Consider the following 24,431-nt stretch of genomic DNA (forward strand, 5'->3'; position numbering starts at 1 on the left):
AGCATCTGAGAATGCTTGAACGAAGAAACCTGATTTCATAGGGTACCAAAGACCAAGATATGAGGTTCGCTTTAGGTATCTGAAAATATTTTTCACAACCACCATATGAGTTTCGCATGGATTAGCTTGGAACCTGGCACAATAACAAGCAAAGAACATAATATCGGGTCTACTAGTTGTTAGATACATGAGAGACCCTATAATTTGTCGATAGAGGGTCACATCAACAGCCGGTTTCTGCAAAGATGGAGTTAGCTTCGTTCCGAATGACATAGGAACTTTCACTTTGGAATCTCCCATCATGCCAAACTTAGTTAGCAAGGTCTTTGTGTAAGCTTCCTGATTGATAAATATGCCTTCGGGTCCCTGTCTAATATTCAAGCCAAGGAAAAAGTTAATTGGACCTATTGAGCTAATTTCAAACTTAGTCTCCATCAACTTCCTGAATTCAACAGTTAAGCTAGGATTCATGGAACGAAGATGATATCATCAACGTAAATTTGAACGATCATTAAGTGGTCACCTTCTTTCTTGCGAAAGAAGGTTGGGTCAACCAAACCTTGTTTAAATTTAGACATTTTTAGAAAGCGAGTAAGAGTTTCATACCATGCTCTAGGAGCTTGCTTCAGACCATAGACTGCTTTATCAAGAATATACCAATGATCAGGATACCTTTTGTTTACAAAACCCGGTGGTTGCTCAACATATACTATCTCCTCTAGTTCTCCATTTAAGAAGGCACACTTGACATCCATTTGAAACACTTCAAAGTTTTTGTGTGCAGCATATGCAGAAAGATTCGAACCGATTCCAACCTTGCTACTAGAGCGAAAGTCTCTTGGTAGTCTATCCCTTCTTCTTGAAAATATCCCTTTACAACCAGCCAATCCTTGTTGCGAATTACATTTCCCTCTTTATCCATCTTGTTCCTGAAATCCCATTTTAACCCAACAACCGATGCATCTTTTGGTGTGAGAATTAGTCTCCAAACTCGGTTTTGCTCAAATTCATTAAGTTCGTCTTGCATGACTTGAACCCAGTCAAAATGGTCAAGTACAATATTAACCGTTTTCGGTTCAATTTTCGAGACAAATGAATTAAACATGCAAAACTCTACTTGAGAAAACAGAGTTGTTTGCTTCGCTTTAATTTGAGACCGAGCCAGAACACCCTCAGATGATTCACCAATTACCTGAGTTTTTGGATGATCCCTTGTCCATTTAGTGAGAGGAGGATAGTTTGGATCATAGGAAGGATCCAATTCTGCATTTATTTCTTCCTCATATTCTGATTGAGAGTCTTCATCATTTGCTTGATTATTCTCCCCCTTAAATGGCGAGACTATCTCAACATTTGGTTCAGAATGATCCCCCTCAGTTGGACCTTCATGGTTTGAAGTTTGATTCTCTCCCTCGAATGATGAGACGGTTTCACCCTCAGGGTTACATTGCTCCCCCTCGAATGGGACATCATGGGTTTTTGCTGGTGATGAAGTTTCCTCCTAGAATGTATGACTCTCTTTGTGAGGTTCGCTTGGAGCATGATGTTCGGTTGGATCCTGATATTCGTTTGACATTTCTTTTGTTGCTTCCTCAATAATTTTCTTCAAGTTTTCGATCTTGTTGTCAGCAGCCTTCGTTTTTAGAGTGGATTGCTCATTCTGGTTCATCAAAAAGCAACATGTATTCATCAAATAGATTGGAAATAGGAACCGAGATATGACCTGATTTTGGAAAAATTTCCTCCGATTGATCAATGTTTGATTGAAGCTTCTTTGCGTAACTATCATCAAAGGTGACATAATAGGTTTCCTCAATTTTCTTTGAACGTTTATTTAGAACCCTATATGCCTTTGAGGTTAGGGAGTAACCAAGAAAGATCCCTTCATCAGCCTTTACATCGAACGTGTTTCGGTTCTCTTTGGATTTGAAAATAAAGCATCTTGAACCGAACACATGGAAGAACTTGACATTCGGATTGCGGTTATTCAAGATTTTGTATGGAGTGATAAAGAATCGCTTCTTGAGGAAGGATCGGTTCTAGGTATAACAGGAAGTAGCGATTGCATCAGCCCAGAAGTACAAAGGTAAAGAAGAGAAGTTGAGCATGGTTCGGGCTGCTTCACACAGAGAGTGGTTTTGCCTTTCAACTATGTCGTTTTGCTATGGAGTGTAGGGAGCAGAGAAGTTGTGAGACACTCCATTATCAACAAGAAATTCTTCGAACTGTTGATTCCTGAATTCCAACCCATTGTCGCTTCTTATATTCCTGACCATCTTTCGTAATTGAAGTTCCACTTGCTTTATAAATGCCTTGAGCTTTGGAGTCGCCCTGTTCTTCTATTTAAGAAAGAAAACCCAAGTGAAACATGAAAAGTCATCAAGAATTACCAATATGTACTTACTACCACCAACGCTTTTTATTGTTGAAGGACCACACAAGTCGATGTGAAGAAATTCAAGAAATTTGATGATCTTTGTGTTGATACAAGTTGGATGACTCTTTCGGCTTTGCTTTTCCATCTTGCATGCAGCGCACAAGTGTTCCTTATCAAATTTGAGAAGGGTAAGTCCTCGTACAAGATCACCAATAATCAACTTGTTGATATCCTTGAAGTTGAGATGAGAGAGCCTTCGATGCCATATCCAACTTTTGTCAAAGTGCGCGTTCGTTAGAAGGCATACAGTTGGCTTTCCTCGAATTGGATTGAGATTAAGAGGCTACATCTCTCCCTTTCGCTTGGATTTTAACAAAACAGTCTTCGTCTTCTTTTCAACAATATATGACCCTTCATCATCGAACGAAACCTTCAAGCCAGTTCCCACAACAAGTTGAGAGACACTAATTAGATTGTGCTGCAATCCCTCCACATATGCTACCTTCATGATTGAGAATTCCCTGTTTGTGATCATTCCATAGCCTTTGATCGTTCCATACAAATTATTCCCATATTTAACACATCCACCATCCTTAAGGGCCTGGAACTCCCTCAGCTCTTCCCTCCTTCCAGTCATGTGACGTGAGCAGCCACTATGAATGTACCATTCTTCATCGAACTGCTCGTCACTTATAACCTGCAAAAATCAAGTAGATTTAGGAACCTAAAGTTTCTTGGGTCCTCGTGAGCCTTTACAGGACAGAGAATTACAATAAAAATATCAACCAAATATGTTCTTTTTATTAAAGTGGTTTCATCTTTTCTTTAATGGTGAATACTTTGATTTTATTGCTTTCCACTTTCATTTTATTTGAATCAGGTTGTTTATTTTTATTTTGATTCTCATTAGCCTTTTGATTCTTAGGGTTAGTATTTGTCTTCTTTGCATGAGCTTCAGAATTTGAGATTTGCTTGCCCTTTCCGTTGCTATCATTGATTGGATTTGACTTTTGTTTTTGATGAGAAGAATGAGGTTTTGTGCCGAAACTAGTCTTTCGGTTCTTGTCATTGTTGGGTTCAGCGCCGAAACTGTCTCTTTGGTTTGTTGATCTGCAAGACTGACAGTGAGTGCATGGAGCTTTGTTCGTCTGAGGACTTGTTTTTTACTGTAGATTCGATACTCTGGAAACGTAATTAGCATTTTGGGAATTCCAAAATTATTTCCACTCTTTGATATTTTTCTGGTACCTTCTGTTCCTTTGACGTTTTTTTCTCAACAAGTTGTTTTTTAGACTTGTGAATATTTGCTTTTGGTTTCGGTTTCGCTTTACTTTCTTCGCTTGGAGATTATTCAGTTGAACCCTTTACTAGTTCGCTTTGAATTTCTTTAGTACTGCTTGTACTTGGCTTATCAAAGCTTGAATGCTTTATAAGTGGCTCAACCATATATGTACCTTTGACTCTCCATGAGGTTTTCTCTGACAGACCTACTGTTTCGTCTGCATTGTCAATTGGAGCCGACCAGAAAAATTTGTCACACCCATCAGCGTTATCTTCATCCACCAATGAAGTTAGATCCACTGTTTGTTTTTTGTTAACTCTGGTAGTAGCATACACTTGATTCGGTATTGTTTGCACCTTTTGATATAGAACTGCTTTTTCTCTAAGGACTTTGGACTTGTTTTTGGACACACGAGCGAACTCAACTAAATTTTCAGATATGAGTGGCTTTGCTGGTTCGGGTTCACTTTTGAGGAATTCAGAGCAGTCAACCTCATCCTCTACAGAAATTTCACTCATGTTGGTGTCCTCATCAAAATCAGAAGAATTTTCCACATTCATCTTGTGTTCTGAATTCAATTTGGTATTCAATGAGTCAAATTTTTGCATAGTTTCGGTCTTTATGTTTAACTTGTCATTTTCATCCAACAAATTCCTAAGCATGTCCTTATGATATTTGGATTTTATAAAGGACTCAAGTTTGTCCAGAACTATCCTGTAAGCATATGAAACCTCATCTGATGATGCAATTGATTTACAATTGTAGCAATCTACATCTACTTCATCCTCCTTAAATTCAAGAAATGGCATGATCATTCTGTGAACCTTTTTGCCAATATCACAATTTAAATGCAAATGAGTAATATTAGAGTAAAGACTTTTAGCTATTAAACAAAAAATATTTCGTTGTTTTAAAATCTTTAAATTTTCTAGTTGTAAATAAATCAGCTCATCTCTCGTCCTAACTAACTCTAACTCCATCTTCTCGATCCACATTCTTCACTCCTCACTCTTGGATGTTGACCTGCTAAGTTGATCGGTCAGGTTAGCATTTGAGAGGCGAGTTTGCATTAGGATTCCACTTAAACATGAAAGCTTAAGTTTTAATTTGTTTAATTCCTTTTCATAGTTTGTTACAGGTATTTTAAGTGATTCGAGTATAGATTGTACCTTCTTGATCAACTGATCACAGTCGCTGATCCTTTCGCTCACAGGCTTGGCAACGAAGCATTTATCTTCCTTCTTATTCGCTTCATTACACTCTCTTTCGCTTGTGTAGCCCTTCATTTGAGACGCTCCAACAGTTACCATCAAGCATTTCCCTGCAAACTTAGCATTATCTTCTTTGGCCACAAACACCCTGTCATGCGTTGGTTTACCCACTTCTTCATCTTCAGAGTCTGTCGACCAGACTTCTACTCCACCGAATTCATCATCGACCACATTCTCCTGCACAACCAAAACATTCATAGCATTATTAGAGGCTTTCTTCTTCTTTATCTCCTCTAGCATGCGCATATGATATGCTTCATCATCTTCACTCTCTTTTTTCTATGACAACTTTCTCAACATGCAATCTTTGGCAAAATGGTTTTTGCCCATGGCAGAAGTTGCAATCGTATCCGGAGTCTCCCAACAGCTTGCTCTCCTTCTTCTCTTCTTCTTTCTGGGGATTGTTTTTGATATCCTCTTTATCGTTTACTAAGCTATAGCTTCCCTGCTAGTTTCGATTCTTGGCGACAGGGAAATTCTTACAAGCAAACCGCTTTGGGTTGGAGACCATCATTGCATACTCTTCGCTTGTCAAATCACACTTTGACATTTTTTACTCTTCTTCATCCTCTGCCGCATTCTTCGTTTTAGAGAGAAGGGCCTAGGATCCCATACCAGACACCACTTTTGCTTCTTTTGTCACAACACTTTTGTGAGATTTGAGAATACCCACCATCTTCACCAAGGAATAAGACTTAAACTGCTCATGAGCTTTCACAGTTGACACCACAGCCATCCATTCGTGTCTTAAACCGTTCAGAAATATGACCTTCTGTTCAATCACTTCTCTTCCAATGCCATGCTTGATCATTTTGCTTAGAAGATGGTTGAAACGATCGAAATCCTGAATTAGTTTTTCATCTGGTTTTTGTTGAAAGGCGCCGAACTCTGAAAGCAATAGAGTTTGGATGGAGTGTTCTAGGTCTTCATCAGTTGAATATACTCCTTGAGTCTATCCCAGATCTCTTTCGCTATGGTGCAAGGGCTAACCAAACGAAAGGTATCAGACTGTAAGGGTAACCTTATCATTTTCATGGCTTTTACGTTACACAATAACTTGTCCTTTTCATCTTGAGGAATTTTGTCCACATCAATTAGGAGTGTGTTGTACTCCTTTTGAGTCTTAATTGTCCTATTTGTTCCGAAATGAACAAATGGACCCAATGTTATCGCATCCCAGATTAGATAACCATTGTCTTCAGATCCAACCACATAGTCTTTAAAGTGATGTGTCCAAACTTCATAATCTTGAGTGTATAGGACTGAAATCCTAGTTGTAGATCCAATGTTGTTGGAGATATTGATCGGATTGGTTTGAGAATCATCGTGAGACATCATGAACTTTTACAGATATCTACAAGAATCAGACTTGTAAATATTGAATTAGGGTTTTATCAAAAGAAAGAAATAACGTCAATGAAGAAATGACGGCTCCTACAGATTCAATAAAAGCTTAAACCCTAAACAGATTCTTCCAACAGAAGAGATGCGTACGAATTACATAATCTCCTGCACTGATACCAATTGATGAGAATTATATTTTATAAGATTGATAGATTCAAACAGATATCAATAAAACAATAACATGTAATAAAAGATGTCAAACACAATGATGAATCAAATGAGTGTCGAATGATTAGTATGCTCCACCTCAGAAGAATTCAATGAGAATTGCTATTGTAGAGGTGCGCTAGGGTTACAATACTTGATCTCCAAAATAATAATAAAAAGCCTTATAAATATAATGCATGCATGCACTATATATATATATATATATATATATATATATATATATATATATATATATATATATATATATATGTGTGTGTGTGTGTGTGTGCGTGTAGACTCTAAAACTAAACACGACTCGACATGCCCAAACCATGAGTGCAAAATGGACCGAACTTCCATGGCCCAATGGCGCAACCCTTTAAACTCAACACAAGCTTTTATAGAATATCCATCTCGATTATAAACATAATAGTATTGCTCTCAACAAGTTAAATGTTCTAACAAAGCAGACTCGTCTCGGTTGCCTACCAGCTAGAGTCAATCTTAATCAACGATATGCCACAATCTCACCCATAACATGCCCTTTTTGTATTACCAACCAAGAGTTAAAATCATAAATTTTTCTTCATTGATAAACCACCAAAAAGATTTGTTCCATCCTACATAATTAGTGGAGCGACAACACTCCCAACCATCTATCGATTGAAAACTTGGTGGCGGATTGCTCCGTCTTGGTGAAGAATAAGAGGATCAATGTTTCACACCCCCAAAACAGGAATGACGGAAATGTTCGGGGGTGGTTGACGTCATGCGTAGTATCACAACAGTTGTATCATAGTAAGCATTGTAAAGACAACCAAACATTGAATACATATATGAAAAAAATTTACATTGTCTTAGTACAAAGTTTTGTCTCTTAGCAAAAGTATAATAGAAAGACGTGACTCTACACACCGACTTCTCCAAAAGACCTGGAAGTACCTGACTACTAATTCCCTGAGAATACAAGCAGTTTTGAAAGAATATCAGCATAAAGCTGGTGAGTTCATAAGCATATAGTTTTGGTGGAAAAATGTTTCTTTGATCCTTTTGAAAAGTGTTCCTCAAGAAAATCCTATATTTTCTTATGGAAAGTGAGTTTGAAAAACCCATTCACTCCATGATTTCTTGGTTCATACTAGTTATGTATAAAACAATGCCGGATAGACAGTTAACTGTGTGGATCTGCCCTAATCCCACAACCAAACAAGGGACACGGAATAAGGCAGAAACCACACATTCCACAGTCTATCAGGTAAACTAAGGAATCATGGGATCAATAATGAATGTTCGTTAGTTACATGTAAAAACAATCCGTTTATGAAAAACTAAGTTATCTCGGGAAAATACTATATTTTCCTTAAAAGTTGATGGTTGGTTATCCGTTCTAAACCGAGGTGTACAAGTATCTACCATAATTATATCGATAAACGTAGTTTTCTTTTAAAAACCCTGGTTACTCCCAGTGAGGTATGTTAGCCTTATTATATAGATAAAACTAATAAAAGAAAATGTATTGAACTAAATCCTGAAGGTACTATTAATACCCTCTAGTAATCAAATCAGTTATTACCTTGAGGTTAGTTCACTTGATTCATTATTACAAAAGTAAATCTCTACTATATAGGTTGTGAGTTTTATAACCATACAATAACTTGATATGGCACGTAACGAGGCCAATATCTTATGACTTTTGTCACCCCAAGCATGTCTGCCTAACTGTAGCTAGCAGTTCAGGTGCGGGATAGTCAGTCTCATATAGATCTATACACACTAGTCACGCTCTCCCTCCAATAGATTCTGGTTACAAGAGTTGGTCCTACACTCTCGAATACGGTGGGAGTGTTACCAAGGACGCATCTCCAACTTAGACTAGCAAATTTACAAGTAACAGTGTAGAAAACCCTTTTTGTGATTAACATGAATCCTTTATAAAAAGATACATTTCTCTACATGATTCATAAGTTCATTACTCTAGTTTTGGAAATTGTTTCTACGAGTTGATTAGTTAATCGTTTGGTAAAACTATTTTCCATGTCAAAAGCATTCTAAAAATATAATTATCTTAAGCAAAATAATATATTTTGTGCACACGTTTCCTTGTACTTTTGCTTATATCCCCCCCCCCTCTCTGAAAAACATGAAAATCTCAGAAAAAAGTAGGGGTATGAACTTATAGTTTGACGTGGGATTTGAAGGTAAGTCGATAGGAATTCTGAGTGCCAAAAGAAACCTCGGGCACAAACGGATCCTATTTAACATATAGTAGCATATACATGTATTAGGTGAGGGTATAACACTTATTAGGCATAGAAAGAAATCACCTTAGGGTCTAGAAAACACTTGAAACTAAATGTCAGAATCACATATGATTTGAAAATGGAGAGTTTGCGGCCATAAAAGGAGTGTACGCTCAGGGGTTTGCGGTCCAACCAGGTTTACGGCTAATGGGTTTTTAGCCCATGAGTTTATGGCCATAAACACTTGAGGAAAACTGTGGTTTTTGGCGTTTCTAGGCCCTTTCTAGCCTCTTGGAAGTGTTCTAAGTCCCATACATGCCTTAAGGAAGGGTTTAAGACCAATAATTGACCAAAACTGCAGTTCTCGGCCAATGAAGGGTGTACGCCTGTACACATGGTTTATGGCTGTAAACCCTCTGTGTTCATGCGTTTTAGGCCGATTTCTAGGTGATAATCAAAGTCTTCTAGTAGATATCAAGTCTAGGGAGTAGTTACTTACTATAAGGAAGTTTGAATGAGGTTTTTAGCCACCAAGATCTAGTGTGTGTTCTTGGTGTGAGAGAAAATCTAGAAAAGATGAAATTCATGAGATGAAATATGGATTCTCCACTAGAATAAGGAATGTAGCAACAATCAAGGTGGGAAAACACTTACATCTTGAAGATCTTGAAGAATTTTCAATGAAGGTAGAGAGAGAGAGAGAGAGAGAGAGAGAGTAGAGAGTGAAAGCTTTTTGAAGTGTGTAAAGTGACAAATGAAGGCCATATACCCTATATATAAGGTAGAGTTTTGGCCAAGAGGGGTGGGTGGGGGTGTACGGCCGTAAATTCGACTTTGCGGCCGTACACTCCTCTCGAAGGGGTGTTCAGCCTGAATGCTACGATATGACTCGGAAAAACTCGTTCCTGGGCCCAAACCTTGATTTTATTGAGCTTAGAATATTCAGTTAGGCCCAAAATAATACTAACGGTAACAAAAATAAATCTGAATTGATTTATTTTTAAATGGTTCGTGCAAAAGAAATTTCGGGTTGTCACACAATGCCCTCGCCAAAGTGATTAACCTTGACTAACTTTAGATTATATAGAATTACAAGATGTATGAACAATTCAAATTACAAAAAAAAAAAAAAAAAAAAAAAAAAAAAAAAAAAGAAAGAAAGAAAGATTTTGCCAAAGGAGCTGGTCTTGGCGACTACTTTCCATCGATAAAGATTAGAGGGAAAATGGGTTGTTAGTGTATTAGGGCAAGGCTATTTAGTATCATTATAAGTGAATGACGATCACCTCATCATTTAACCATTCCACGAATCTCTTGAAATTGTGTTTACTAGTGGAGTGTCAAGAAGAAGAAGAAGAAGAAGAAGAAGAAGAAGAAGAAGAGAGAGAGAGAGAGAGAGAGAGAGAGAGAGAGAGAGAGAGGGTGAAAATTGGGGAAAGAAGAGAAAGAAAACTTCTCTCTCCTTGTAAAGTTATGTAGACTGTTTCACACCACAACTAGATGGAAATGATGTTCACTGGTAAAATATGAGTCTTTACCATATTGTTTAGCATAATTGTGTGTAAATACAATTTGGGTTTGTTACCTTTACATTCTAGCCTCTCGTTATCTATTTTTAATAAATTTTGTACTTCTTTGGATTCTAAAAAAAAATCCAAATCCATAAAAATCAAAACCCTTTTAGCTACTTTTAAAATCCTATAAAAAGTTAAAAAGAATCCAACAATCCAAACGTTGATTAGGATTTTAAACAAAGGAATGAGAGAAAAATGAGATACTTCCTAATTTTTATCTTTATTTTTATAGTCGGTCGTCTAACTCCTTTCACTTTCATTCCATACTAATTAATTGTGAGACTCATGTATTATGTCACACCCCAAAACCGAGAACGGCGGAAACGTTCTGGGGCGGAGGACGTCATGTATGTATCACAACAATGTGAAGTAGTAAACAAGCAACAACATCGTCCATTGCATTAATAGTAATAGTTCAATACATGTGTGTTCTTTCATAGTAATAAGACATTACAACAAGTAATCAAAATAAAAGATGATTCTTGACTGCTCCGTCTTCGCAAAACCTGGTCATCGTATCTGTCTACTGATGACCTAAGAATAAAAGTTATTTTGAAAGCGAGTAGGTTAGCATTTAAGTTGGTGAGTTCATAAGTATTTAATGTCATTGTTCATATAAGTTTGATGATAACATTTGAAATCGTTCAATGTAATTGTTTGTATATGTTTTTTGAGAACTCCTAGAAAATCCCATATTTTCTACTAGTATAAAAAGTAGTCTTCTACCAAGACCTGAATGTTTTGAAAGTAGTCTTCTACCAAGACTTGTATGTTTTGTTGTAACAAAGATGGTTTTCCCCTTTATGACTACCATTAACAATATATATAGTCTACTTCATCGTTTACGTGAATGTATCACAAAATAAAAGCAATAGGGAAAATATATCCATATAAGTATTATCCTTTGGTATTAGGATAAACACGACATCGCGACTGCCGAAACGTATTCACCTTGAATATCTGTAGATGTTCATTTTCCTCTGTACCTAACAGTAGGTTGAAGGAATGGTTAGTCCCGTAAAGGTCTTCCTAGTATAAGTATTAATTGTAGACATCAGTAGATGTTCATTACCTCTGTTGCTAACAGGTGGGTTCCGGAATGGTTAGTCCCGTAAGTATACCTATAATGGTATCAACTGTAGACATCCGTAGATGTCCATTTACCTCTGTTGCTAACAGCCGGGTTTAGGAACGGTTAGTCCCTTATTGTTTCTTACCACATAGTATCTATGTAAAAGTATCCCTATAAGTGTATCCATGTAAGAAGAATCTCTGTAAGAGTATCCATATAAGTGTATCCATGTAAGAGGAATCTCTGGAAGAGTATCCCTTTATATAGCATGTAGTTTAGACTCATGAATGAACTGACTCTGGTGTAATTTCTTGTAATAGGGATAATGTTTTGTATCCCCTAAACTATTCATATAATAGTTTACTAGAATGTAATTGATGAGTGTCCAAGTAGGTTTATACACCCTTGCTACCCAAGAGTGTCGGAACTGAATTAACTGATGGAACATTTATGATTATATATGTACTCATGATATATAACTAATATTTAAACGACCGTCGGACGAGTACCCAATATCCCACCAGACCACATCCAAATCGAGGAAAAGGAAACAGGGTGGATAGCCTTCCTAAGTCTTTTAAACATTTCTTATATAACTATACATATAGAGGCATGCAATTTATAATATAAAAGCATAAAATAAGTTTTGTAAAACCATCGAAAAGTTTAATAGATAAGAATTTATGACTTGATGTCAATTTATAAATCAAATCGAAAACCGTTTGACAAAACAGTTTAAGTGTGAGAAAACCTTTTTCTGAAGCACAACTATAACAGATTCAAAAAGGAAACCTACAGTTTGTATGATAGTTTCTAAAAGTATTTCAACATGTAAAAACGTTTGAGAAAACTATTTGAAGTTCATATGAAAATGTTCGTTTGTTCTTGTATATGAATGTATCTCCTTGAAATAGTATTTCTAGTATGTAAAAGTTCGAGATGTTCTCGTATAACTATACATATTATAGTTTTCTAAAAGTGTGTCTCGTTTGTATAGTAATCCCTAGTGAAACGCTCACTTGTTATGAAAAAGTATAATTTTTGTAGTGCCTAAGATGGACACATATACATACAGTATAAGCAAGGTGTTTGATTTATACATATATAACAACATTTTTCATTTCAAAAGATATGATGTTATCGTGATATATTTTTCATATGAAAGTTTCCTTATAATAGTTATAAATCACATATGATTCCGTTCATAAAAAAGTGTATAATGAAAACTTTATATAACACACCATAATAATCGTGTGTTTTACTTGTATTCCCCCCTTAAAAGCATATAAAAGAATTTATAAAACATTTAAAGTGTGGATTATAGGGGTATGAACTCACATGATAGATTGAAGAAAGCAAGACGAAAACCGAGCAGAACTTCTACTCAAGCAAGCGGATTTCTCGGGATTCTCGGGAATCTCGGGAGCGTAAAACTTCCTTCCCAACTTGGATATGAAAACCGGGACTTTGGGATGGCTCTGAGGGTTTAAACGCAGAGCTTCGGCGCGAGAAAGGGAGGAAAGGAGCAAAGATGGCCGGCACCCCCGCATCCCTTTTATAGGGGCTGAAAGCCTCGCGTACACGGGGCGTACTAACGAGGGTACGTTGGGCGTACACAACGTCATGGCTTACCGCATCCTCGGACAAAGCATCGAAACGACATGGACGGATTGAGGCCGAGCACCCGAGTACGCTGGGCATACGAGGGTACGCTGGGCGTAACCTGGATTGGTCCGATGACTCCTCCTTTGGATAATACCGGATTTTGAATTTAATTTATATTTTAATTATTTAGAAAACTTCAAAAATTCATATCTTTCTCATACGAACTCCGTTTTCGACGTTCTTTATATCCACGCGAAGGTGAGACTACTATCTACAACTTTTGTTTAGACTCGGTTGGCAAATCTTGACTTTATTTTTAATATTATATTTTAATAGGTCGGGACAGGAAAAGTCCGTTAAAGTTCCATAACTTCTTCATCCGACGTCCGTTTCCGTCAGACTTTTTACCGTTGCACTTCTATTTTTGAGACCTTCGATTCTCATTTAGTTTGTGTCGGCTAAAAGTCTCTCGATCTCTATTTTGAGTTTTTAGCTGTCTACTGCTATATCCGTAACTTAGAAAAACATAACTTCCTCATACGAAGTCAGATTTGGACGTTCTTTTCATGTACGTTTACGGTTTAATGATATCTAAAACTTTCATTTAGATACCAAAGGCTAAAAATTATTGTATTGAAACTTCGCGTTTTACGTCTATCAGTGTTGCCGGTTTTGCCGAGAATCTTCGGTTGGTCATAACTTATTCGTTATAACTCGGATTCTAGGGTTCTTTATATGTACGAAAACCTTGATACGATTCCTACTACTTTATTTAACCCAAATAAGATTTTAGGAAAGTTAAATTTTGACGTAAATTTGACTTGTAATCCATCATATTGTCTCGAAATATCGGGTTGTCACATATTACATAGGTTAATTTTAAAAAAATAAAATTAAATATAAATGTCAAAATATTTAATTTATAAGAAAATAAGAAAAACAATGAATTATTATAATGGAAATGTTTTTTATTTTTAAATTTAAATAAATAAATTAAATAAATAAACAAAAGAAACTAATGACATTTAATTTTGGGAATTTTGAAATTAAAATGTAAGTTGATTAATGAAATTGATATGCATTTATTATTACATTTATTTCAATTATTAAATTAAAATATTATGTGCAATTTAATAAAATAAAAAACTCATAACATGACATGTGAAAAAAAAGAAATTTAAACTAACCACAAAATAACATTTGGCAGATTGAAGGAGAGTATAACAAGTGGCAAAAAAAAACTTTATTTATTAGAGTATTGGTTGTAAGACCGGTATACTACACAAGTTTATTAAAATAAAAGTTTAATATCAATGTATAACTATTAAATATTTAAAAAGATATATATATATATATATATATATATATATATATATATATATATATATATATATATATATATATATGAACGATATAATGAATATGTAAGTAATTCAATCTATATTAATAAAAAGATATTGACATATTTTTAATAATGATGTTGAAAATTAATGCGTAAATATTAAATATTCTTTTAAATTAACTTTCAAAATAAATACAAATGAAATGATAAATAAGTAGTTACTGAATCTATATTAATAAAAATAATTATTGACATATTGTAAATAGTTATTATGAATCAAAATTTTCAAATACATCCTTGAAGATGATGTTTTTTTTTCCTTAATAAGGGTATAAATAAAGATGTATTATACGTACATGTTTATTTATAAAATTTGAATAATTAATAAATTTGTTAGAATTCAAATTAAAAGAACAAAAACTTATAGGTATGTTTTGAATTCAAACACATCATCAAATACTCGATATTAATTATGTCATTAGAGTATTTATTTGAATTCAAATATATTTGTAAATTAATAAAAATTTAAATAGAATGAATACTTTACATATATAATAGTAGACTCATTAATTAATGGAATTGATTATTAACTAATAAAAAAAATAAAGATACCACATAATGACATGTGAAATTTAAATAATTACAAAATCTTATATAGTAACATGGGACAAAACCTTTGATAAATGTAAAAAAAAAAAAATTTATTTATTAGAGAGGATAAAATAAGATACATACCCATTTTTTATTTTTATTTTTAATTTTTAGTCATTCCACTGTCAACACTTTTCATTAATGTAACGTTACAAAAAAAAATCCCTATATATATGCAAACACCATTTTACGTATATTCCTTTCATGTTTAGGACGAAAATCTTTCAAGGGCATAGAACTTTTAACATTAACCCTTTCATAATTCCATTAATTATCATCTATATTTTTTTTTTCTAAAACATGGAAACATAATATTGATATCTACGGGTTCATGTATTTACCAAAGGATAACGTCGTCAACAACGAGAATGTTGGCTACCGATTACTCAACCAATTAATACACTAGAAGAAAACCTCGATGGTTTCCAATGACGTACATATGTAAAGATTTACCAATAAACTAAAATTAGGGGTTTTGCCCATCGACATTGATATTTTTTTCATTTGACCTTGATAGACATGGTCGTATGAGTGGGTGTGGCAACATGGGCAATATTAAGGCCTATTTTTTATGTATCAACTTATATAATTATAAGAAAATAAAAAACATTTGGTATTAAGTCATCAATGATAGTGACAAAAAGGAGAAACCAGATTGGAGACAAAATTGGTATAGAAGATAAAGAAATTTCAACTCATTTTTTACAAATCTAAGCAATTAATCAGTTTTACTTAAAAAAATTTATTGTTAAGGGCCTCAATTTTTTTTATTTTGTTTGGGACCTCAAATCCACTTGAATCGGTCATATTAACTATATGTTTGCAATTACTTTTCGAATATAATAGTTACGATAACATGAAAAACAATATTGTGTCACATTTTAATTACAATTCCGTTTTTAGTTATGAGGGAAGGCAAAAGGCGAACAAGGTTGTCCCTGGTGTATAAGTCGGATCAAAAGCTCCAAAATTTACTTTGTATCCATTGCCGACATACACACAACCATCGCTTATGGACATGCCACCATACACTGTGGCTCCGGTGTTATACGACCACAAAATTTCTCCGGTGGTGCCACTCATGGCATATATAGGTCCGGTTCCATTGGTTGAGCCAGCAAACACAACACCATTGGCTAAACTCACTGGGCCACTTGCGGTTGCATTACTTGGATTTGCCGTTGACCATAAGATGTTTCCATTTGTGGCATTCATTGACACCCATCCACCGCTAGTTGTTGTGATATTTGATGGTTTTAGAGTAAATGTAGTTTGCATACTATTTGCAATGTTTGTGTAGATTATCTTTCCATCAGTAGCGGATCCCCAAGCACCTCCTCCACCAGCTCCCCCAGGTCCAGCTACCTACAATTAATCATAATTTCAGCATTCAATTCATATATATTTGCAACATGGTTACTTTTCTAGCAACGTAGATGTCACATTCCTAAAGAATCATATGAGATGTAAATATTACACAATGCAACACATTAGATGTGACATAAGAGCCTAATCACTAAAAAGAGTTCAATCTATGTTGGAATTGACATTTCCACACTCCCGCAATTATACCTCAAAGCTTTCACTATTTCTACAAGGATCATATGTGCGACCAATTGGTACATACATACATAGATATATGAATAAAAGGGAAATTACACACGAACACACATAACCTTGTAACAAGATTACAAGAATATCAACTACAGAAATATCAAAAAGGGTCATCAACAAGAATTGTGTTCGTTGTAACAAATTTGTCAAAAGTAACAAAAAGCCTTTCAATTCATGTTACTTCACAAAAAATATCATATAAAAACTAAACTAAAATTCAGGGGTGCCAATTTTAAGAACTTAGATTAAAATTTATTTTTATATTATACTTTTAATTTCCCGCAATTTTTATCTATATAGAACTATTCTGCAAAACTAGTTGTAAACTTTTGAAATATATAAATCGACTTACAACATAAATGGTAAAAGATAAAAATCTTAAAAGCTTTCAAAAACTAATTGAATTAACTCTTAGTTTTATAAACTTTTAGTTTAAAATAAAAGTTGTGCACTCGAACTCAAACAAAACTTTTTTTAATTAATTCCATATTTTTCTTAAAAGCTAAAAATCTAAGGTTATTAAAAATCTCAAAAGCTCATGACTTAAACAAACGTGATCACAAGTTCGGTTACTTTTTTTCATATTTTATAATGGGGACACTTAGTTCAAAATTTTGTAAATATGTAGCAAAATGAACACAAACATTACCGTAGACCAAACGATGCTACCATTGTCACGATCCAAAGCCCAAGCAAACCCGCTCTTTTGTACTGCAACAACAATGTCACGTTTGTGTCCACGACCATTAGTTGTTAAAATCATCGGTGCTTCCGCGAAATCCGCATCAGGATTAGGTCCAGGTGGACACCCCGGAGTAGAAAGATTATTACATGCAAAAATCCATAGATCATAGCCTCCTAATTGTTTATACCATTGGATGTGTCCCGAATCCAAATCAAGGGCTAGGATGGAATTGGAATGGTTTTCAGGTTCTATGCACTTATCTTCTTGAGTTGGTGTTGTTTCATTGTTTTGTGCTTCTTGACATTGTGTGACATTCAATGGGGCTGAATACATGTTTCCAGTGGCAATGTATACAGCATTGCGAGTAATGTCAATTGATGGACTGCTTCCCCATAAGCCAGCACCAGCATATTCATCGGTGCTACCATTGTTGTCTGGCAACATGTAGGTTTGCCATAGGATGCTACCATTTTTGGCATTTAACTTTAAGAAACTTCCTATAAATGTACAACATGCTTCAAGGGTGGTGCTTTCTTCGAGTGAAGATATTCCCACATAGAAGGCGCTGCACACATTAATCATAATGGATTTATTGACTATTCCATCGCAAATGCTCTATTATATATGATGATTAATTATATATCATATATAACAACGAAATAGATTATTGATTATTGAAGATTTTGGTTTTTCTAGTTACGAGACAAATGAAGAAGTATTTTTGCAATTGCTTCGAATAGATTTAAAACAACATATAACGATGTCAATGTTAAGCAATTGCAATACTTTATTTGTCTCACTAACTAGAAAAGGTTAACACATTAATTTATCGATTTGACAACTAAAAAATGACAAATTGAATAAAAGGGTAAACTTTCTTTTTCATTTTAGATCACGTGTTAACCTTAACCTAGATAAAAAGGCTAAAGTTAGAATAAGAAAATGTAAATACAACCCAGTAACATATGACATGAGGTAATGACAAATACACATGTATAATTTATTCAACTCCTAAAATAAATTTTTGTTTGCATGCAACAAACATTTGAATCCACAACCTATAGGTGAGAGATACTTTTTAGCAACACGATAAATTCGGACTCATTAATTGTCTACGGTGTGTTTGGAAGATGAAGGCGTCCACAAAATTTAAGAAAGTCTAATTTTTATTGTATGTATATATAAACTTTCAACATTGGCAAACGGGGTACAATAATTGCAATCCATAGTCTAAGAGTTTACTTTTGGCCAATATTTCAAAATTGTCAACTGGAATATAATATTGGAATCAATTATCAAAAGTTTACTTGTTGGCCATAGAGTACGCAAAACTCCTTTATTTTCCACATTCCAAGATAATAATAAAAAATCCAAATTATAAACAAATTACGCAAACGTCCTCTAAATATATGTACCTTTTATAATAAGTTCCGGACATGGTGATAATAGAAGCGTTATGGGTACTAAGTTGGGTAGACCATACAAGTTCACCGTTACTACGATTAAGCCCCACAACATAAGCTGGTCCATAAATTCCAACGATCAAAAGATCACGAGCAACAGTAGGAGTAGACCTTGACACAGGCCGATTAACTCCAGGTATAAGTCCGGTTGAGTTAAGCCCTGTTAGTTGACCAATATCTTGTTGCCAAATGAGTGACCCATCTGATGCATTAAGGGCATATATGTATCCATTCCAACTCGGGAAATAGATGGTGTCATCATATATTGCTGGCGTTGCAGTTATATCTTTTCCAGCGACAAACTTCCATTTAAGTTGAAGGTTAGCCACTGTTCCAGGGCTAATCTTTGTTTCGCCATAGGCATGTCTACGGTTGTATAAATCGCCACCATGGTTTGTCCAATCAATTGGCTGAAATTCATTAGAGGACAGTTTGCAAAAAGTTAGAAGAAATGTTATAAAACTTGTAAGGTTAAAATTTCTGTTTTGTGAAAGAAAAGACATACATTCGCAGAGGTCAGGAGTACAAGCAAGCAAAGGGTGAACGTGTAGAGCAAAGTAGATGCCATGAGAATGTAAGTTGTGTCCCAAACAATACTAGAAATGTCTACTTATATTTACTTAATTTGTTTTTAATGTTATTTTATTCAACTTTAAAATTTAAAAGTCAACCTTCTTTGCTGTTGAATAAGTTTTTCCTATTAAAGTTTGAATATATATATATATATATATATATATATATATATATATATATATATATATATATATATATATATATATATATATATATATATATATATATATATATATTATAAAACATTTATTTTGTTAGGACAACTATTACTTAATTTTTAAGTTGTACAAGCTAAACAACTCTAATTACAACTTATATTTGTATAAATCGCATTAATCTTCGGACATAAAAAATGAGTTATCATAAATTAAATAAAATATAAGAAAAAGAAAAGATAAGATTACAAGATTAAATTTTAAATTTTAAATTTCAAATCTCATATCTTGCGAATTCCTCTCATAGTGCAAATCATGAGATGGAGTTTACCACCACCATGTGAGGTCGAGTTTCAAATTGATCTTACTCTAGAATCGACTCTGAAAGTTAAATTGCCATATAGGTTGGCTCTTTTAGGAGTAAAGGAGATAATGTCGCAACTTCAAGAGTTGCTTGAGGTAGGGTTTGTTAGATCGAGTTCTTTGTCGTGGAGAGTGCATGTCGGTCCAAATTATGAAGAAGAGATATGATACCATGAGACATTTGAGGTGTAAAGTGGAGAATCTTATTCTAGTTTCTAGTTAGCGAGTGCGTTGAAGTAGCAATGAAAGGCGATTGTGTATGCTTCTCGATAGTTGAAGAGTGCTGATGTGAATTCCTCGGTACATGATTTGGAGCTGGGGGTCGTGATTGCCATCATCGTTTATATGGTACGAGGTGTATGATATACAATGACCATAAGAGTTTGCAGCATATTCAAACCAGAAATAATTTAATATGAGACAACGGTATTGGATGGGTTGCTAGCTAATTATGTGTAACATCCTGTTTTAACAAACGAATTTTTCATTTGTAATAATGGTAAAATACCATTTTCATAAAACCCAAGTTAAGAAAAATCATTTGTTCGAAATAAATTTATATGAAACCCGAAATAATATAAGTTAAATGCAGAACTCCAATGCGGATGATGATTGTGTTCAGTCATGTATTTGCATTCGCACGATCACCGGGAATTCCTAAAAAAACATTAAATTCACAACTGTAAGCCAAAGCGTAGCGAGTTACCCCAAAATATCACACCACAATATACATACAATGCATACACACATGAGCCTTCATTTTGACTAGACCGCCTTGTGAGGCCTACAATAAACCTCGACCGTTCTCCTGAGCCTACAACATATAGTCGGGCCGCTCTCCTCCAAGCCTACAACATACATTTGGTCTGCACCTGCCTATAGCATACCGTTGGCCTGCCCAAGAATCTTGCCCTACCACACAGAGTAGAACTGCCTCAACCCACACAAGATATGTCGACATTTACAGAAAACAAATAATCAAACAAGAACATCAACACAGACAACTGTCTACACTAGTCTACATGTCTAACAACCCACTAAGTCATACATGGTCTCATATAATATACTATGCATGTAACACCCGTTTTCAGGTATTTTCGTTTTCAACGCCCAAAATTCATTTTCCCTTGCAAATCAGGTTCGTACGTTGGGCATACGTGTGGTGAATGTTGCGCCTACAAATTAGCAAGAGATGCGTGTTTCTTCGAGTACGTTGAGTGTACTCAAGGGTATGTCGGGCATACTCGAGGTTGTCCCAAAACCCTAAAATTCAGGTTGTGACCCCTATTTAAGGTCATTAACTCCCCTCAGGCCCCCTTAAGACTAACCTCCACTCCTCTCAACCCCTATCTCAAAACCCTAATTCTTGTTATGAGTTTTGAAGTTTTTTAGTGAAATTTTGGTGTTCTTGGTGGTGAAGGAAGACCTTTGAAGTTATGGTGTTGTTCTCAAGCTTTATATCCAGATTCTTCTTATCTTTGTGCATCTTCAAAAGGTGTAAAGTTCAAGTCTTGATGCTTTCCTTGCTAGATCTTGTTAGGTTGCAAGTTATGACCTTTTTTCCCAAAAAAAAAAACTTCGTCTCATGAGTATTGTCCATTCCAGACCATTTGAGTTGTCCATTCAAGCTTTTTAGAGTGGTTAATGTCATTAAAATGCTAGCTTGGTTTTCTTCCGTGCAAGAGTTATGGAGTTTTAGTTGGTTATATAAGTTAGGGTTTTGGTTTTGAGCTTCCTTTTGCCATGCATAGGCATAAAGGTTTCGACTTTACGACTTTAGACATTTATTAGGCTTAGATCTGAACTTTGGACGTTAATCCTTAAAGCATTAAGACCTTAGTTTAGAGTTTGGGACTCAGGTGATTACGTTGGGTGTAATCTTGAGTACACCAGGAGTAGAGGATTACTGGTCGTAACCCTTCCAAGGAACGACTATACATTGGGCGTAATGTGGAGTGTGGTGGGCGTACTCCTAGAAAACCTATTGGGTTGTTTTTGGGCCTTAGGTCATTAGGGGTTTTGGGACTTGATTATTTGGGTTATTTATGAGAGGGGTAAAATGGTATTTTGCCCTTAATAAGATAAATGATGATTTCGACTATTGATTATGGGTTAAAACCCTATTTATTAATTAGGACTATCTTTGTGTTTTGATTAGTGTGAGGAGCCATGTTAGCAATAGCTCGAGTGTGAGATTCAGATACCTTCAGCTAGAGGTGAGTCTTTTTATCACAATACCTCGCACTAGACAGACCCGCGAACCGACTACCACTTAACAAAGGTCATACCTTTATTAACAACTCAAACCTATAAGCTAGACTCAAAATTAAATCGGTCGAAAAGTCAATGGTCAAGGGTTAATAAAGTCAACGGTCAACAAGTAAACGTCCACCACATCGTGGAAAGCTATTTGACACGTCGTGGCTAATTAAGGACAAAACAATCGAGTTTTTGAACACAACTACATCATGGTAAGCCCTTGGCCACAACGTGGTTATTGGCAGAGTGTCATAATCTTCATTAAGTGCTTAATCCTTACAGATTCAAACCCAAAAATTCAAATCTGGCCCTTTTTAATGACTTAATGGATAATGTTTCCAACTTTATCCATTAAGACTTCACCACAAGGCAAGATCTACAACCATCTGTTCATTAAGTCCATAATGATACCAAAACTTATGCATTGACAGAAGGTTGCTCCAAAGATGACTCTTTTTTCATTTCTCATAAACCTAAAGATCATTTGAGAGCCACCAATAAGTTATAGAGTTCCTAAAACTCCCAAAGTATCCAAGAAAGGGACCAAAATCCTCAAAAATGAACTCAAACTTGAAAAAAGAAGAATAAGGGTCAACTTATGAACTTTATACCTTAAATAACTTAGGAATCAGAAGAGTGCGATGGATCCAAGCCAACTCCTTGCTTTCTTATACCACAATGAACTTTCTTCTTCCTCAAGTTTCACTAAAATCCAAATAATAACACTAAATCAAGAAACAAATATCTACAACATGCATGAAGTCTAGGTTTCATGTTGAAGAGTTTGTGGCTAAGGAGGATCCTAAATCCATGAGTTAAAAGCTTTAAATATAGATAAAACCCTAAAAATCATGGTCTTGGGCTGTGGCAAATTGCATGTTGTGGCCTCCATCTTGCCATGTCGTGGTGACCATCAAATACGCATTCCTTATAATCGGTGTTCCATGTCGTAGTCCCCCACACGCCACGTCGTGGCACAAGGTTTTTCCCAAAAACATTGTATTTGATCCCTTTGAGTCGTCAACTAATTCATCCTAGAAATCAAGTGTTACATTATGGTTGGGAGATCAGGCATCATTCGTGAAAGTCAGATGTGGTAGTTGATCGATTGACAATGTTGCATACTTCTGGCAACTAGGGAGAATGAGAAGTTAGAGAATTTGGTGAAGCTCTATGTACCGGAAGTTGTTATGTAATCATGCAAGACTGAGATATGAAGTGTGGCTTATTATGAAATATGGAGTACAACTCGATCACGTGATCTGAAATAAGACTAATATGCATAAAAGTACCTACTAGTTTTAAATTTATAACCTAACTAACTTAACTAATTTATGCACTTATAGGCAGTGTACCTATTCGGTTTCTAGAATAGCTTGGGTAAGTCGGGTGTCGAACTCAGACAACGAAATTTAATTAATTAAGATAAATACTTCTAATCAAACTAAGAAAACAAACTTAAGTGGGTGGTTTTTTTACTGATTTTGCAAGATTAGAATAATTTAATGCAAATCACTGCCAATTAGCAACTAAATAAGCAAATTTACTTCAAGATTTAAAGAGTACTTTTGTTCTCATCCGATTTCCCCTTCTCCTATGGTTTATTTCTAGTGGATGAAATATATTGATTACCAATTCATTAACTAGTTATTATGATTAAATACCAAGATGTATCAATTTATGAATTAACATTCAATGGCCAAGCACAGGTTAAACACTAAAACGAAATAAGCACAAATTGGACTATTAATGATAAATATAACAGTTACTTTCTTATGATCAAGTTAAGCAACCAATCACAAATTAAGATTAATTATGCTATCTAACACAGTTAAAGTTGCTAACATTAATTACCTAATCTAAGATGTGGTTAATCCTAGCTCTAATTATTTAATGATCATTAACAATTAGGTAACAAATTCATGAAACTAGAATGGTCATCTATCACACAGAACTTGATTAAGAAGCAATATAAACTAGAAATTCAACATGTTGGGATTTTAATTATCAAACACAAGTAAAATCAACATATAACATCCAAAAGTTGAAATCAACACAATAGGATCAGGTTCATCTTCAACAACAGAAGTATAAGGTTTTTAGCCTCTCATAATTGCAGAAAAACACACAAAATCCATGCAAATAAGACTAGACATGTAAGGGCCTTATTCGACGAAGCTTAAAGCAGACATCAAGAGCTAAGAAGGGGGCCAACAAGCCCCATTGATGCTAATGCCTTAGAAGCTACAGGACATAGAAGCAGTCCAACAAGTGGATTGAATCTTTTCCAGTCTAGAGACAGTAATGTTTAGCAAACAAAATAGATCTATGTATAATTCTTCTATATCTCTTCA

At 34.9% G+C, this 24,431-nt stretch overlaps 1 protein-coding gene across 1 annotated transcript; it reads right to left on the minus strand.

Annotated features, from left to right (window-relative positions):
* Window positions 1-15,771: 15,771 nt before the first annotated feature.
* LOC111908674 (uncharacterized) lies at window positions 15,772-19,321 on the minus strand. The gene is made up of 4 exons (XM_023904478.2): window positions 19,233-19,321; window positions 18,680-19,137; window positions 17,229-17,829; window positions 15,772-16,330 (listed from the first exon to the last, which is right to left on the minus strand). Exons 1-4 carry the CDS (start codon window positions 19,293-19,295, stop codon window positions 15,869-15,871), a joined length of 1,584 nt encoding a protein of 527 aa, XP_023760246.1. The 5' UTR covers window positions 19,296-19,321; the 3' UTR covers window positions 15,772-15,868.
* Between the last annotated feature and the right edge of the window lie 5,110 nt (window positions 19,322-24,431).

The sequence above is a fragment of the Lactuca sativa genome, chromosome 3 (assembly GCF_002870075.4).
Source record: "Lactuca sativa cultivar Salinas chromosome 3, Lsat_Salinas_v11, whole genome shotgun sequence".
In the NCBI taxonomy this organism is placed as follows: domain Eukaryota; kingdom Viridiplantae; phylum Streptophyta; class Magnoliopsida; order Asterales; family Asteraceae; genus Lactuca; species Lactuca sativa.